The sequence below is a fragment of the Xiphophorus hellerii genome, chromosome 12 (assembly GCF_003331165.1).
Source record: "Xiphophorus hellerii strain 12219 chromosome 12, Xiphophorus_hellerii-4.1, whole genome shotgun sequence".
Taxonomy (NCBI): Eukaryota; Metazoa; Chordata; class Actinopteri; order Cyprinodontiformes; family Poeciliidae; genus Xiphophorus; species Xiphophorus hellerii.
In genome coordinates this window covers 14,256,427-14,270,873 of record NC_045683.1, presented here as the reverse complement: position 1 = coordinate 14,270,873, position 14,447 = coordinate 14,256,427, and the positions used below count along the sequence as shown (strand labels likewise).

General features: G+C 36.4%; 1 protein-coding gene across 1 annotated transcript in view; it reads left to right on the top strand.

Annotated features, from left to right (window-relative positions):
* ccser1 (coiled-coil serine-rich protein 1) overlaps positions 1–14,447 on the top strand; it is a 144,977-nt gene that overhangs the window by 36,603 nt on the left and 93,927 nt on the right. Inside the window, 1 exon segment of the mRNA XM_032578460.1 lies at positions 8,392–8,566. Within this exon segment, the coding sequence (XP_032434351.1) occupies positions 8,392–8,566 (175 nt within the window).

Sequence of the window (14,447 nt, the reverse complement as noted above, 5' to 3'; positions counted from 1 at the left end):
TGAACATATTCTAAGAATGGTGATTCCTTCTTGTATGATATGTAGTTTATAGCTTTTTATTAGAATGTGCAGCCTATTGTGAACAAGTTTCTTACAATTACACAGACTCAAAATCAAAATGAGTGCAGATCTAGAGTTTACCATCATAATGTAGGGAGAACTTGTATTTGGAATTGCTAAATGTAATAACTCAAGCACAGACTTTTCATAATTTTTCTTCTTGAAGGGCGTGTTGGTAACAATAGAGACACATATTCAAGCTAAATCTAATTTAAATCATAACTTTGCCCTGATTCAGTTGGAAAACCTTTGTTCGCTAGTCCTGTTGTTCTGTGCGGGTGGTGACAACAATGCAACAAGAAACTAACAACAGATCAGAATTATGATTCATCTTAAGCAATATCTTTAGTCTCTGTCAGGAACTAAGGCAGCCTTGCTGTGACAGGAAGAATGGAGATGAAAAGCTGAAGTGCATATGCTTTTATTTTTGTTTTTCACAGTGACAGCACTGTGGAACCATCTGCAGGCTTTGGTACATACAAGCTCAAATTAAAAGCTCATTACGCATTTAGCATCTTATAATGTGGAAAATTAATATATAGTATGTGATGTAATAGTTTTTTTTTTAACATATTAGCTTTAATGGCTGTAGGGCCATCTGAAGTATAATGAGGCAGCACTTTATTTAAACAAACATAGTTGAGATATAATTATACTGTCATTAAAATTCAGATTCTTTATTGTCAGTGCTTGAGAATAAACAATGGGATATTATCATGGCCCTAAGTAGTAAGTAAGATCAACAAGGTGCATCATCCAAATAATTTTCTCCTTTGGACGCACAATTTACTGATTAAGATGAATAACAAAAATAAATAAATAAATCAGCTTTGTGTTTGGTGCAGATGCATCCAATTGATTCAGTTCTAATAAAGAATTACAAAAGGGCACTGTATCTTTAAAACATAACAGAGGCGAGGATCCTTTAGTGCATGCATAACAGTGTAAACTCAAGAGAGTAACATGTCTCAGAATGTCTGAGGCAGAAAGTATGGATAGCAGACAAACACACAGCCAGCTTTTTGAGCTATAAGCAATAATACGTCTCTTTTTTAGAATATTGCTTTAAGGCTTCCACACAAGAGAAAAATATTTATAAAAATATATCTTGGCAGCATTCTCTGAAAGAGGAATATGTTATGTGACACATGGGATGTCAGTAAGATTGTTCTCTCCAAGCAACAACAAGTTGTAATATTAACTAGCACAAGCCTCTTCTGTTAACTCCCTCTGGTTTCTTCATTGGGTCGCCACATTTTATGGAGAAAAATAAATGATATCACAGCTGAACTCTCCTGCAATAGGATTTTCAACCACTGGCCAAGTAATCAATTCATTTAAATTCAAAAATACTTACAGTTACTTTGTTATGTTACAGCCTTATTTGTACTAAATTAACCTTTTCCTTAAAATTCTTGGTTTCCTGTTTCTAATAAATTTGTTTTTGTGTGTAATTTTGTAGGAAACAGATTATTTAATTTAATGTGGATTGAGGCTGAAACGGAACAAAATGTGGAAAAAATTACTGTGAATACTTTCATCTTGAAGGGAAAATAATAGTGGTTATCACTCAAATATCCAAGGTGATGATGGTTGAGATTAGGAAGGATCTCATGTTGCAGTTATGATGTACAACCAGTGGTATCATCATAGCAACTATATATATATATATATACAGTACAGACCAAAAGTTTGGACACACCTTCTAATTAAAATGGGTTTTCTTTATTTTCATGACTATTTATTAGGTAATAAATCCCACTTATTAACCTGACAGGGCTCACCTATGAAGTGAAAACCATTTCAGGTGACTACCTCTTGAAGCTCATCAAGAAAATGCAGAGTGTGTGCAAAACAGTAATCACAGCAAAAGGTTGCTACTTTGAAGAAACTAGAATATAAGGGGTATTTTCAGTTGTTTTACACTTTTTTGTTTAGTGCATATTTCCACATGTGTTATTCATAGTTTGATGCCTTCAGTGTGAATCTACAATGTCAATAGTCATGAAAATAAAGGAAACTCATTGAATTAAAAGGTGTGTCCAAACTTTTGGTCTGTACTGTATATATACTGTATATAGTACATATAGCCTCTATATTTGTATTGCTTTGTTACCAATAAGGATGTCAAAATCCACAAATCCCTCTCAGAAAGAAACTCCAATAGATAATGAAAATAGTCTTAACAAATGAGCCCTGTAATTTTATATCAGACCTTAAGAGAATTTTCTGTCATTTACAGCAAAGTTTTGATTGTTTATTAACTAATGAAATAAAAAAAAATTATGAAACTGAATAATTGCAAAATATTTTGTACATAGTTTTTGTCTAAAACATCAATCTTTGTTTGCACTTGACTAATACTTACATTTTAAAATGCATATAAAGTAAATGTCCATATATATTAACTAATACATTTTTATTGCATTATATTGCCTCCAGTTAATCTACTAATAAAATCTTTCGGAATGAAATCGTTTTTTCATAAAAACACATCAAAGTTGATAGTATTAGATCCAAATGAGGATTTTAATTTCATTAATATGTTAAATAGATGCTATTTAAAAAATAAACGATACTAAACAAATAATTTGGCTTTCAATTTACTAAACAATCTAATCTAGGTTTGCAGAAACAACTCAGAAATATTCACATAACAAGTAAGTTGTAAGCATTTGTCATGGGAACATTCACGTTGAGGACATGTTGGAAGATTTAAGTGACCTCATTGTAGGATGCAGTTATTCATGGACTTCTTCCATGAAGTCCATCAAGAATATTTTCAAGGAATTTGAAAAGCAGTTCTTGTTAGTACACGTCCCATAAGAGGGTGGGGAGGGGGATGTATCTCGGGAGTTTCTTACCTGCTCTGCACTCTCAGAACAAGGTCTCTGATTGGCTTGAGTTCTGAATGTCTCAGCAGGATAATGCTACATTCAGAGAAACTCAGGGATGCACAATTCAACTGTCAAATGGGGACAATTCTGTATTGGAGTGATGTTCGGCAACTTCTTTTCTTCCTCTTTCAAGGCTAGAGTGGTGGTTAGACACGTTGACAGTCTGACGATGATAGGCTTTGCCAGAGCAAAGTAAACACACAGGAAGCCTGCATGGACCTCGTTTAAAAGATGCATTGATTCAGTGTGTAGAATGCATAGGAAAGCAAAGAGGACATTAGGGTTAATCAGAAATTTAACCCTGCCATATAACATTAGTTTAAAATTTTCTTCCTCTCTCTGTCTGGAGAGTTGAATTCAACATTAGATTCACTGCCTGGAGCTCGGCTTGTGCTCACTCTTTAGTCACAGATGCACTTTATGTCGGAGATGAGTTTAATGGCAGCATTAAACATCCGTAGCCTCAGGTGCTGAATGCAGATGACTGCGCCGTTTCTGTCAGGTGGAAAGAAGGAGTGACAAATGAGGGTGATCATTCTCTTATAGCCGTGCTATACGGTTGTACTTCTCTTGCGCAGGCATAGATGTCTGCATTTCACACATGAGCACAGCCATACACACAAATTGGATTCCGCCCATAAACGTGTTCGCCGTTGTCAGTAATGTTTAATGATGAAAAATTTGGCAGGGGAGACCGAGTGCTTTTCTAAATGTGCCTCAGTGTTTAAGTGTCCCTTGCAATTATCATCCATGAGACAGTGTCCTTTTTTTATTGATGACTGACGAAGTTGCAGTCCAGTGTTTCTTACTGCTGCTAAAGATAACACACCTGAATCCCCTGCGGTTTATTTGACATGCAGTCATTATTCATCAACGGAATATTATGTAAACCGAGACTTGGAAATATGCATATAGGTACGTGTGTTTCTCGCTGTGCATGTGTTGGTTATTGCCAGTGTGTGTGTTCGGGTGTCAGCACCAAGAGCCAACAGCCTTGTAATAAAACACTGGTAAAATATTGAAAGTCATAAAAAGGCAGATAATTGGCTTTTTCAGGTTGGGTGAAATGGATCACTTCTAACACAGCAGTTGAAAAATGGCTGCTGAGAGGACTGAGTCAGATGGATGGAGAGGACAGTGGAAGTTAGAGAATGGGCAGAAAAACCATGTATATATAGAAGAGTACAAAAAAAAGAAATGAAGAGAAGAGAGAGGAAAATACATGTCCTCAAAAAGAATGAAAGATTAAAGAGCGTGGTGCACACTTTTAGAGAAAATTGGTGCACTAGAAAAAGAAAACATTTCTTTTCTTTTCTTTCTTCTTTCTCTGAATAATACTTTTAAAAAAAACGTTCAACAAAAACACTTCAACTGCACTTGGACATGCTCAAGTAGTACCAGATTCTACCACTAGCTGGTGTAATAGAACATACGCATCTATCAATTCAAATTAGGACTTTCTATAATCTCTTAATTGCTTACTCTCACCGAGTCCTATTCCCAGCAATCACATGCTTTGCAGATGTGCTGTGTGTGTATTTGTGTGTGTGTGTAAGAGAGAAAGAAGCGAGAGAGAGAGAGAGTTATAGAAAACGTGAAATAGAGTGAGAGTGTCTGGCTACCAGCTCATGACAGTGAAAAGACAGATGACCCTGAGTGGAGGAACGGCCTCCCTGCCTGTATAGCATCTATCATCACTGAACAGACTTGTCTTCTACTGTTTGCTGCACTTCCCTTTGTGTGAGTGTGTACGTGCTTGTATGTGTGGGGTAATTACCCACAGATGAAACTCATGCTTAGCTGGAAAATAACTTGTCTTCCCTGTAACTACAGACCACAAAAATCACATGCATGGATGCACATGCACCCACAGATTCACAGAACATAACATTGAGTAGCTTAAGACTCCTGGAGGGAATTTCAACCAAGAACCAAGTCTTTGAGATATCCGTGATGTGCAAGTTTTTATCCCCAACATGAAGATGAGTCACCATATTTCACCAGTTTGTTTTTCCCCACACAGCAGCTGTTATGCAAGTGTGCTCATACAGCGCACAAACAGCATGTTCTCCTTTACCAAAGCTACTGCTGTCATTATAGATTAACCACTGGTTTTAAAGTTTTGTCGTTCTCTTAATGAATTTGTACAGATCAAAATCCGTCCGTCCGTCCGTCTTCTCTTCAAATACAGTCACAAAATAAGGGTGAAAAGAACTAACAAGAAAATTTGAGTCTAAAACGTATGGAATTTTGAAATGTAAAATTTGTAGGAATGTGAGAGAAGACGGAAGTAGCAACATTAATTCTGAAACACTTTTATTGATAATGTGTGGTTTTTAAAACCTTTTACTCACTGAAATCTGAAGTGTGTTGTTCATTTGTACTCAACATCCTCTAATTTGACAAAATCTGTTTTCAGACCCAGCAAAAAGAACACCATCAGATTTGCATTCAAAACCTTCAAAAAAACCTTTGAGCTTTACAAATTTTTTGAAGTTTTAAAAGAGATTAATATATGTAGAGATTAATATATTTTAACTACTCAGTTGTCTCCCGACCCTTCTAAGGGACAGGGTGTAAAGAAAATGGATGGATGGATGGAACTATTCAGTTGTAGAATAACAACAAACCATCCGTGCTATGTTACGTACAATGTAACACATGCATGTTTAAACAATTATTGTGTGAGTAAAACCTGATATGTGAGGTACAATTAGAAAAAAGTGGCATTTCAGGAGCTGTTGTCTAATTTAAGTATTTTACTGTGCTGCAATAAAATTATTATTAATTTCTGGGCAGTAATTAATAAGAATTAAGAAAAAATGTAATGAGTTTTTTCTTGTCTTTTTTTTACAGTCTCCCCCATGTAAATAATTTACAACACTAAGATGGCTAACAAAAAGTGTCATAAAATAGCTGGTTTTCTTTTACCATGAGAATTTAAAGTGCCATCTACAGAAAACTAAATCAAACTTCAAAACCTTGAAAAAGTCGGGCAAAGGGTAAATGGGTTACCCTCTGAGAAACACACGCATGCAGTAAAACAAAATATAAAATCTTTTGACAGAAAGGGGAGAAAAAAAAACAACCTTTGTTTTGGCGCTTCACTCTGCTATTTGACGCAGCGCTCAGAGAGAAGAATAACTGACTGATCTTTTGTCATTTATTTTTGCTCAACTCATCCCTCTTGAATAGCATGTGGGGCAACGGAGAAAAAGCATGCCGATAGTTCACCTTATCCAGAGATGTCAAACAGGATCAAAACACTACAAACATTACCGTTTTAGAGTGGGGACAAAAACACCCACAGCCTCTTGACAGACACCGTTCACCTGTCCTCAAAAGGCTGCCTGTTTCCTCGACATTTGTCTGAGCGGCTCAGCAGAATCCCCAGAGGGCTACCTGAAGCTTTGATACTGCATCAACTCAGTGGAGTGGTTGTCACAACGAGAGGGGGCGAAGAACGAATGGGCTAAGGGGAAGCTAAAGAGTTGGTAGACAAGGACTGAGGAGAAGGGTTGGGTGGGGCTTGCTTTGGGAGGAGTTGCAGATTTAAAGAAAAAGGAGATGTTATGACTTGGAGGTCTGGTAAAGACAAAAGTAAGTCGAAACAGTTGCATCTTTTCAGAATATTCAGTTCTGAATTATTTTGGGTTATTGATATTTTTGTGATATAGTCTTCTTTTGGTCTAAAAATTGAGTTTCCAGCAGAATTTATTGTCTGACTTAACACTCTCTGCCGCTGTTTACTTGGTCATTTTTCTGGAAGAATGAGACAGAAGGTCTCTCATCTCCTCTAACCCTCCTCTAAATGGCCATCAGTCAAAGCGAACATGCTCGCCTGATGATAAAGAGCTCCACGTGCTACTGACTGCCTCTTTTACTGCAATCACTCCTTCTCCACCCTCTCTTGTTATGCAGAGTATGAACTCAGAGGGTGCCTGTGTGCTTTTTTAGACAAGAAGGTGGTATTTCACAGCTCACCTTTTCAAAATGTCATAAAAAAGTGAAGATATGTATGCTGATGTCAAAGTATCACAATTTGGCTGGGAGTTGTTAATGCATAAATTAAGGTCACTTCAGCATATTAAATTGTTTTGTTATTTAACCAGTTTCTTGATGTCAGGAATGATGTGCATGTGGGAGAAAAAAAGCATCATGAAATGTACACAGTCAGTATGCTTTTCTTATATCTCCAATTGGATGTTTTAAAAAATTTAAGTTCAATCCTTTTTGATAAATCAGCTGACTAAACGCCCATTACACCTCTCTGTATCTGTCTTTTGTTTCAGTGGTATATTTTGATGATTCATAGGAAACTAACACTCTCGTCATCTTTCTACTTATTTGTCAAAGTACGATACACAATTTGATCACCAAAACCTCTAGGGATGCACCGATTTATCAGTGCCGATTTTCCTAATTTTGGGATCAGCCGATTTTTACATGAGAAGCTGATCTTAACCACCGATTTTATCTACTTCAGCAAGGGTATTTAAATCAACTGTTATCTTCTTCTGCTCTGCTGTCAGAGAGGTTTGAGTAGCAGACCGGCCCACCAGATCAGGTCTATAGGTTTGCAGTTAACAAAAGTCATCACGAGGTTGGCAACTCATCAACTGTTTTGCTACATTTAGTAACATTTTAGACAAAAAAAATTGGTATCTGTCAAAATCGGAGTTGGCAGGTCAAAATTTTTAATAGATCAGTAATCAGTGATTGGCCAGAAAACTGCAATCGGTGTATCCCTAAAAACCACATGCACAGTGAAAACTTTGTGAAGAAAAATCCAAAGCTGAAATTCAAATCTAATAACTTCTTGCTCCAAGCAAGAGGGTTAACAACTTCTCTACTGTGGTGGCCCGCAACCTTCCAAAAATCAGCTCAAGAAACCCAATTAATTTTAACACAGTAGTTTTCAAATGGTATTGTTAATTAAAACAGTAGTTAAGTTGAATCTTTTGAGATAACGTGAATGAAATTGTCTAAGCTTTAAAATGTTATTGCTTTGTAGAGAGTTTTTTGAAGTTAATTAGTTATCAGGTTTTATAAACGTACCTTTTTTAGAGAGATCTTTGGACTATCTGTACACCTTGTATTTAAAGTTTCTTGTGTACTTCTACTGAGAGAGCTACTTGAACACACACACACCCCTACACACGCCCACACATGCCGTCACACAATTGGACGATGTCTGTGCCTTTTTCACTGGTCACGCACGATAACACACAGGGGTTTTGGAATTACTTGGATACCACAAAACAGCTGGTATCGCCACATTACTGTAGAATGTATCATCTACACTGTCAGTGCTCACCAATGGCAACAAGGACAGCAGCAGGGAGAGCTGAAGCCAGGTCAATGATCCTGTTTTCACGCTGGTTCATGCTATTATTATTTCTTTTTTTTTTACTTCTCTTTGCCTCTTCTCCAGGGAACTCAGTCGACCAACCAGTCTGCTGCCCACTGAATGTAGCGTGGGGCCTGGTTTAGGGAAGGATGACGACCCTCTACCACCGGGGCTGGAGAGCCTTCCGCTCAGACTGATGCAGCAGGAATGCACAGCGGTCAAAACCCTGCTTTTAAGACTGAGAAGGACATTACAGGAGGTGGGTGATGTATTTTCACACAGCAACAAGCATATGGTCACATTTGATGTGGATTTATGTGGATTTACACTGCTGCCAAAAAGTAATTATCCACTCGTCACAGAACTTTCATATGAAATGGAGTTTTGAAGAGACAATCTGTTTTACTGATGGGAAACAAAGCTTTACAAACCGACCTGGCCCTCTGTGAGCAAAGTAATTGTCCCCTAATTCTAATAACTGATGGCCTTGATTGGCATCAAGCATTTGTGCTAACAAAACATAAGTCTCTAAAGCTGCTGTGGAGGAATGTTGGACAAATCTTTGTATAATTTAGTAAGTTCAGTCACAGTAGAGGACCTTTGAAAATGAAGCGCCTTTTTATGGTTGTTCCACACTATCCCATCTGTATTTAATTTCAGACTGAGTAGTCTTATTTTGTTTTTTCTTTTAGTCATTCAGACATAGACATAATGGCCAGACATTGTTCCTCAGATCTTTCTGTTAGGCAGTGGTATTCATAGTTCCATGACCTGCGGCAAGTTGTCCAGGTTCTGAAGCAACCAAACAGGCCCAAATCATCACACTACCACCTCCATGTTTGACATGATACATGTTGACCCAATTTTGCCCTGTCTGTTCACAGAATATGTCCACAAAAGTCTTTGGCATGACCAGAATGTTTTTCTTTCTATATCATATATGACATGAGTCTTTGTGTTCTTTATGGTTAGTTGTTTCCATGAATTTTCCCATAGATGCATTTTTTCCCCCAGCCTCTTTCCTTTTGTTAAATTCTGACCACAGATCTTAACCAAAGCAAGTGATTCTTGCAGTACTCTGAATGTTTTTTGGGTTCTTTGTGACCCATAGATGAGCTGTTGACGTCCTTCTCTGTTCTATGCTTTCTCAATTTGTGGAGATCAACTCTGATTTGAGTTTGCTGCAGCTGGAATGCCTTAGAGGTTTGAATGTACCCATTACTAGGTGGATATATGGATAACTTTATTTCTGAATGTCTTCAGGTCAAGGCATGATGTGTTGCTTTTTCAGATTTTTCTTTCTGCCTCATGTTCTCAGACAACTTATTTTAAGTGATTGCTTGATCCTATGGGTCAAGCAACTGAATAATGAAATTGTTAACCAAAAAAAAAAAAGATCCTGAAAATTCATGACTTAACATAGGGGTTAGCCTTTTCATAGTGGGGAAGGTTGGACTAGACAGCCATTTCTTAAATAGTTTAAGAAATTAAGCCATTTAAAAACTGTATCTTACTTAGGTTATCATTGTCTGTTGATAAAAGTTCAATAGTCTTGAACATGGAGTATGGCAAAAACAGTCAAAGTCTTTAGAAATCCTTGAATTTCTCCATATTTATTTCTGTATGTTTTGTGAACTTTGGAAATTTTTGCTGCTTTGTTTTTGTGTTTTACATAAAACCACCAATAAAACACATTGAAGACTATTGTTGCGATATGAGAAAATGTGAAAAAGTTAAGTGCTTTACCTTGGACTGATTAGGTTCTAAAAGCATCACATAATTTTTTCACTGGCATAAATTTATTTCAAAAGTACCACTCTCTCAATTGTTTATGTCTTGATTAATCAGCTTTATTAAATCTCATAAAAGTGGATTCCTTATCATTTTCTTTCTTGCGTTTCAGAGGATGAACCTACGATATGTCTTTAAGTGGCTGCCATGATATTGTTTCTGTGTTCTCAAGCATGCAGGCAATGCATGCATAAATCATTCAGCTATCGACTATAATTTTGCTCCTTAAATGTCTTTTTCAAGCTTTAGCTTTATCTCAGGCAATGAAACCATCTGATTATGAATCTTTGAAATTCAATAAAATTACCTTCACATTACTATAGATTTGATTGATGTTAATAGCATTAACATGTTTCAATGGCATAGTTTTGCAAGGGTTAGCTTTCAGACCATAGGTTTGTATTAACTGAATACTCATTCAGTCTTGTGAGTCTTTAAATGGTTGAAGAAAAAAAAAGTATGGTTTACTGTCGTTTTTTGTCAGGAACATAATTATCTTTTTAAAAAATATTAGATTTTTGAGGATTTTAATTGTAGTTATGCACCACCATCAGTTATGCAGTTTCATAAGTGATGAATATGGTTTAAGTTTTGCATTTTTCACCAAACCATGCCAGAGGGAAATCTGAGTTTTTATGTGAAATGACAGAGGCATCAATGAATTGACAATATTTCTGGCTGTGGGTTTATTAGTAGTAATTTGAAATCAAACAAGTAATAGGTAATAGGTCGCATCATAGTTGAATCAGTTTAAGTCACAATCACACTACAGACTGATACTCCTTTGTAAGAAAAGAAAACATAACTGAGGGAACCATATTATTATTATTTTTCTTTTATGATGTAGCTGTTTTTCCACAAAAACAGAATCGATTATGCAGCTTATGCAGATAATTTATTTATTTCACATTTCATACATGTCACTAGGTTTTAATAATAACACAACATTGCATGTTTCACTTGGCTCAGGTCTGTCCCACACGTCACATCACAAATACAGAGAGGGGACACTCCGTCACTGCAAAGGTTTTAAAAACACTTGCAGAAGTCTTGGGGAAAGCAGATTATGGTTAAATATTTTCAACATACACATATGTTGTTGTTGAATATGTTGTTTTGTGATCTAATGTCTTTTTGTCCTTTAACTAAATCACAAAAAGGCATGTTTAAGAGTGGTAAGACAGGTTCTGGCTGTCTTGCTACTTCCCCCACTTTGTACATTTGCACTTTGTGGTATCTATATTCCTGACTATTTTGGTGAATCAAAGTGAGACGTTTGCCTCTTGCTATTTTGTACATGACACATGTCCTGTCATACAAGCTTTCAAGTCTCTTTGTACCCACTTTGACAGCCAATGATTTAAAGTTATAAGCTATAATCTACTCATATCTTCTCCGCTGAGATGGGGTTATATGCCACCCATAATGCAAGCTTGCTTATAGGTATTTTGGTCTGCAGAAGGGATCAAAATCTGGTATATTTCATTAAAGCTAGTTGACCCAAACAGTGATTATACCTGCAATGTAATTGTTAGGTTTTATACATTTTCAGAAAAATAAATGTAATTTATACTAAAGGAAGATTTGAGCAATGCAGTTTCTGAACATAGTAACTCCATAATTCAGTAAAAATACTTGGTTATCAAGATACATAAAGCATCCTTTTTCTTTTATTATTGCAGCATTTAGCAAATAGAAATACAGTAACTTTGGTAATTCTAGCTGACCTAAAACAAGAGACATTTGGACTCATTTAATTTCAGACAGTGAGATGTGTGTCTTTTTTTTTCGGTGCATGTAAAGTTTTGGTTTCAAGTGTAACTTCGTGGTTGACATAATAAATAAGAATCTGTCATTCTGATCTTATTAACTTACCTAATTAAAAAAGGTTACTGGTAGATTAAAAAAGACAGGAAATAATAAGTTACTCTGTATAAAAATGTTTGTAAATTGGTACAATTCAGTTGGTTGGGCAGTTTAAGCCTTAACTGGGTGTGACATGGTACAGAAATAAATGAAGCAGCAACTTGGTCCAGAACCTGGCAAGAACCTTTAAAAAAACAACAAAAAACAAACATACAAAAAAAAGAAAACACTTCAATACCTCTATAAGCTTCTAAAGATCAAAGCGAGCAGCTAACATCAGCCCACTGAGGCATATGTACGACTTTCTCCTGATCTGTTTGCTGTTCATAGCTCTGTTTTCTCTCCAAGGGCCACAGAGACGGAGCAAGAGAAACACAAAATAGTAATTTATAGAGTGACATAAACTAAAGGGATGATGAAGTTGCAGAAGAGAGAAGGGGTGCACAGCAGCAGAACATGAATATGAAAGAGGAGACACTTTGCCCTCTTTGGTTTCTTTGTTGCATCATTAACTTGCAAATTATGTTGCTGTCATGGTCTTTGGGTTTTAATGTGTGTGTTTTGGTTTGGTATTCTTGCTGTATTTCTATAGTATGGTTGTTTTTGTCAGTGCTGCTTTCGTCTTTCTCTGCACACCTGGTGTTAGTTTTCTAAGCACCACACCTGCATTGTGTAGGTGTTTCAGCTTCTCCGGCATAAATACGGTGTGTTGGAAACATCTAGTATTTTAATATGTGCTAGGCTTTAAAATGAGTCAGTCACTTAGGGTTAGTGTATATTGTGGTATGTTTTGTCCATTAGAAATTGAAATCTTTTGGAAAAGTAGTGAAAAGATGTTGTACTAGGACTTGGCCATATGTCTTAGTACATATGTCGCTGGACATATTTTATGTATCATTCTTTGTTCCATGGATGAGATCTAACTCGAGGAATATTCCAGAGCAACAAGTTGTTCACCAGGTGAGGAAAGGGAACATGAGGATACTGTTGGAACCATGAACAGACCAAAAAGGGTTACAAGCATTTCAGATCTGTATTGTATGCACAGAAACGCAGGCCTTGATCAAAGATTGATGACAAGGAAGAGATGGTAAGCAAACAGCGCTTTATCCTGGATTAGAAATTTCAGCTGGCCTTCATTAAGACTGATTGGTTTCTTTGAAAGTTAAAATTGGCTGAAAATCTGACAAAAGAAAAATGATTTTTACATTATTTATCACATTGTACAGTATTTTATTTTAAACCTACAAAGCACTATTTTCTGTGACAATTTGACTTGTGCTAGTAGGCTGCAGTCCTAATTGCTCCTTCCTGAATAGTTTTATGAAATGTTGGTGCTCAGATTGTATCTGTGCTATAATATTGTGTCAGATCCTGTTATTTTATTATTTGCAGTGGTTTCTTGATGAAGCGTGGCTTGTGTTTAAAAGACTGCTCTTCCAGTGATTGAACACTGAAAATTGTCTGATGTTTTAGTTCTTCACTCCTACATGCACCATTGGACTGTATCAATTGTTTTCATTTATTTCATGTGTTTGACAGAATATTTTTGGTCAGTTGAATCTGTTTATCTATTTCTATTTGTTTTTAGAGAATTAGTTAATTTTTGCAGCTATGTTTGCCAGCCTATCATTTTCTAAGACTATGCTGCCAAACTGCAGCTTTGTTTTGGAGTTTGAACTGTTTTAAAATTGCTTCCATTGTTGGATTTTGAAGGAGAACAGCTGCAGACTTAGTTGCTTTTGTTCTGTTGCTGGAAGGAGGGTCATAGTCTGGGTCACAGGTTCATTAAAAACCCCACAGCATTATCAAGGTAAGAAAGAGCAGATTTTAAATACTGCAACATATGTTATGTATCACAATAAACCCAAACTGTATCATGATATTAATTGTAAACTATGTCATCCACATAGTTTGACAGAGTTTGCTGTTGCTAGTGTTAGCATGCTAACACATACAGCTAATCAGCTCAGTGTTATGCCAGAGCTTGTTAATAACTCATCAATTTGTACTAGAAACATGGCAACATCTAAATTCTAAAATAAATATGGGAATTTTGAAAGAAATTATTAAAAATAAAAAAAAACATGTCAGGATCTGAGATCTTGCAAAGTATCAGCAGACACAATCAGTACAATTAATAATGTCACAAAAATGACTACAGGCCTGATATCGCTGAACCTCTTGGTATTCCTAGTGTTTACTTTGCACATTTGGCCAGCCATTCTCCGTCTGCTTCTAAATTATTTCTCTTTCAGCAGTTTATCCTCTTGGCTGCACAGAGGGAACATTTCTAAACTGCTGCTGTCTCGTGTGTGCGTAAAAGCAGCCTCACACAATGATCCCCATTTGTCAACGTCAGCCATGGTTTCTAACTAAAGTGTGATGTACCATTTGTTACAGTACATAGTCACAGCTCTTCCGGACATTGCTCTGAATCCCTACATACCTGTTCCAAGTCTGTTGTTTGACTCTAACCCCTA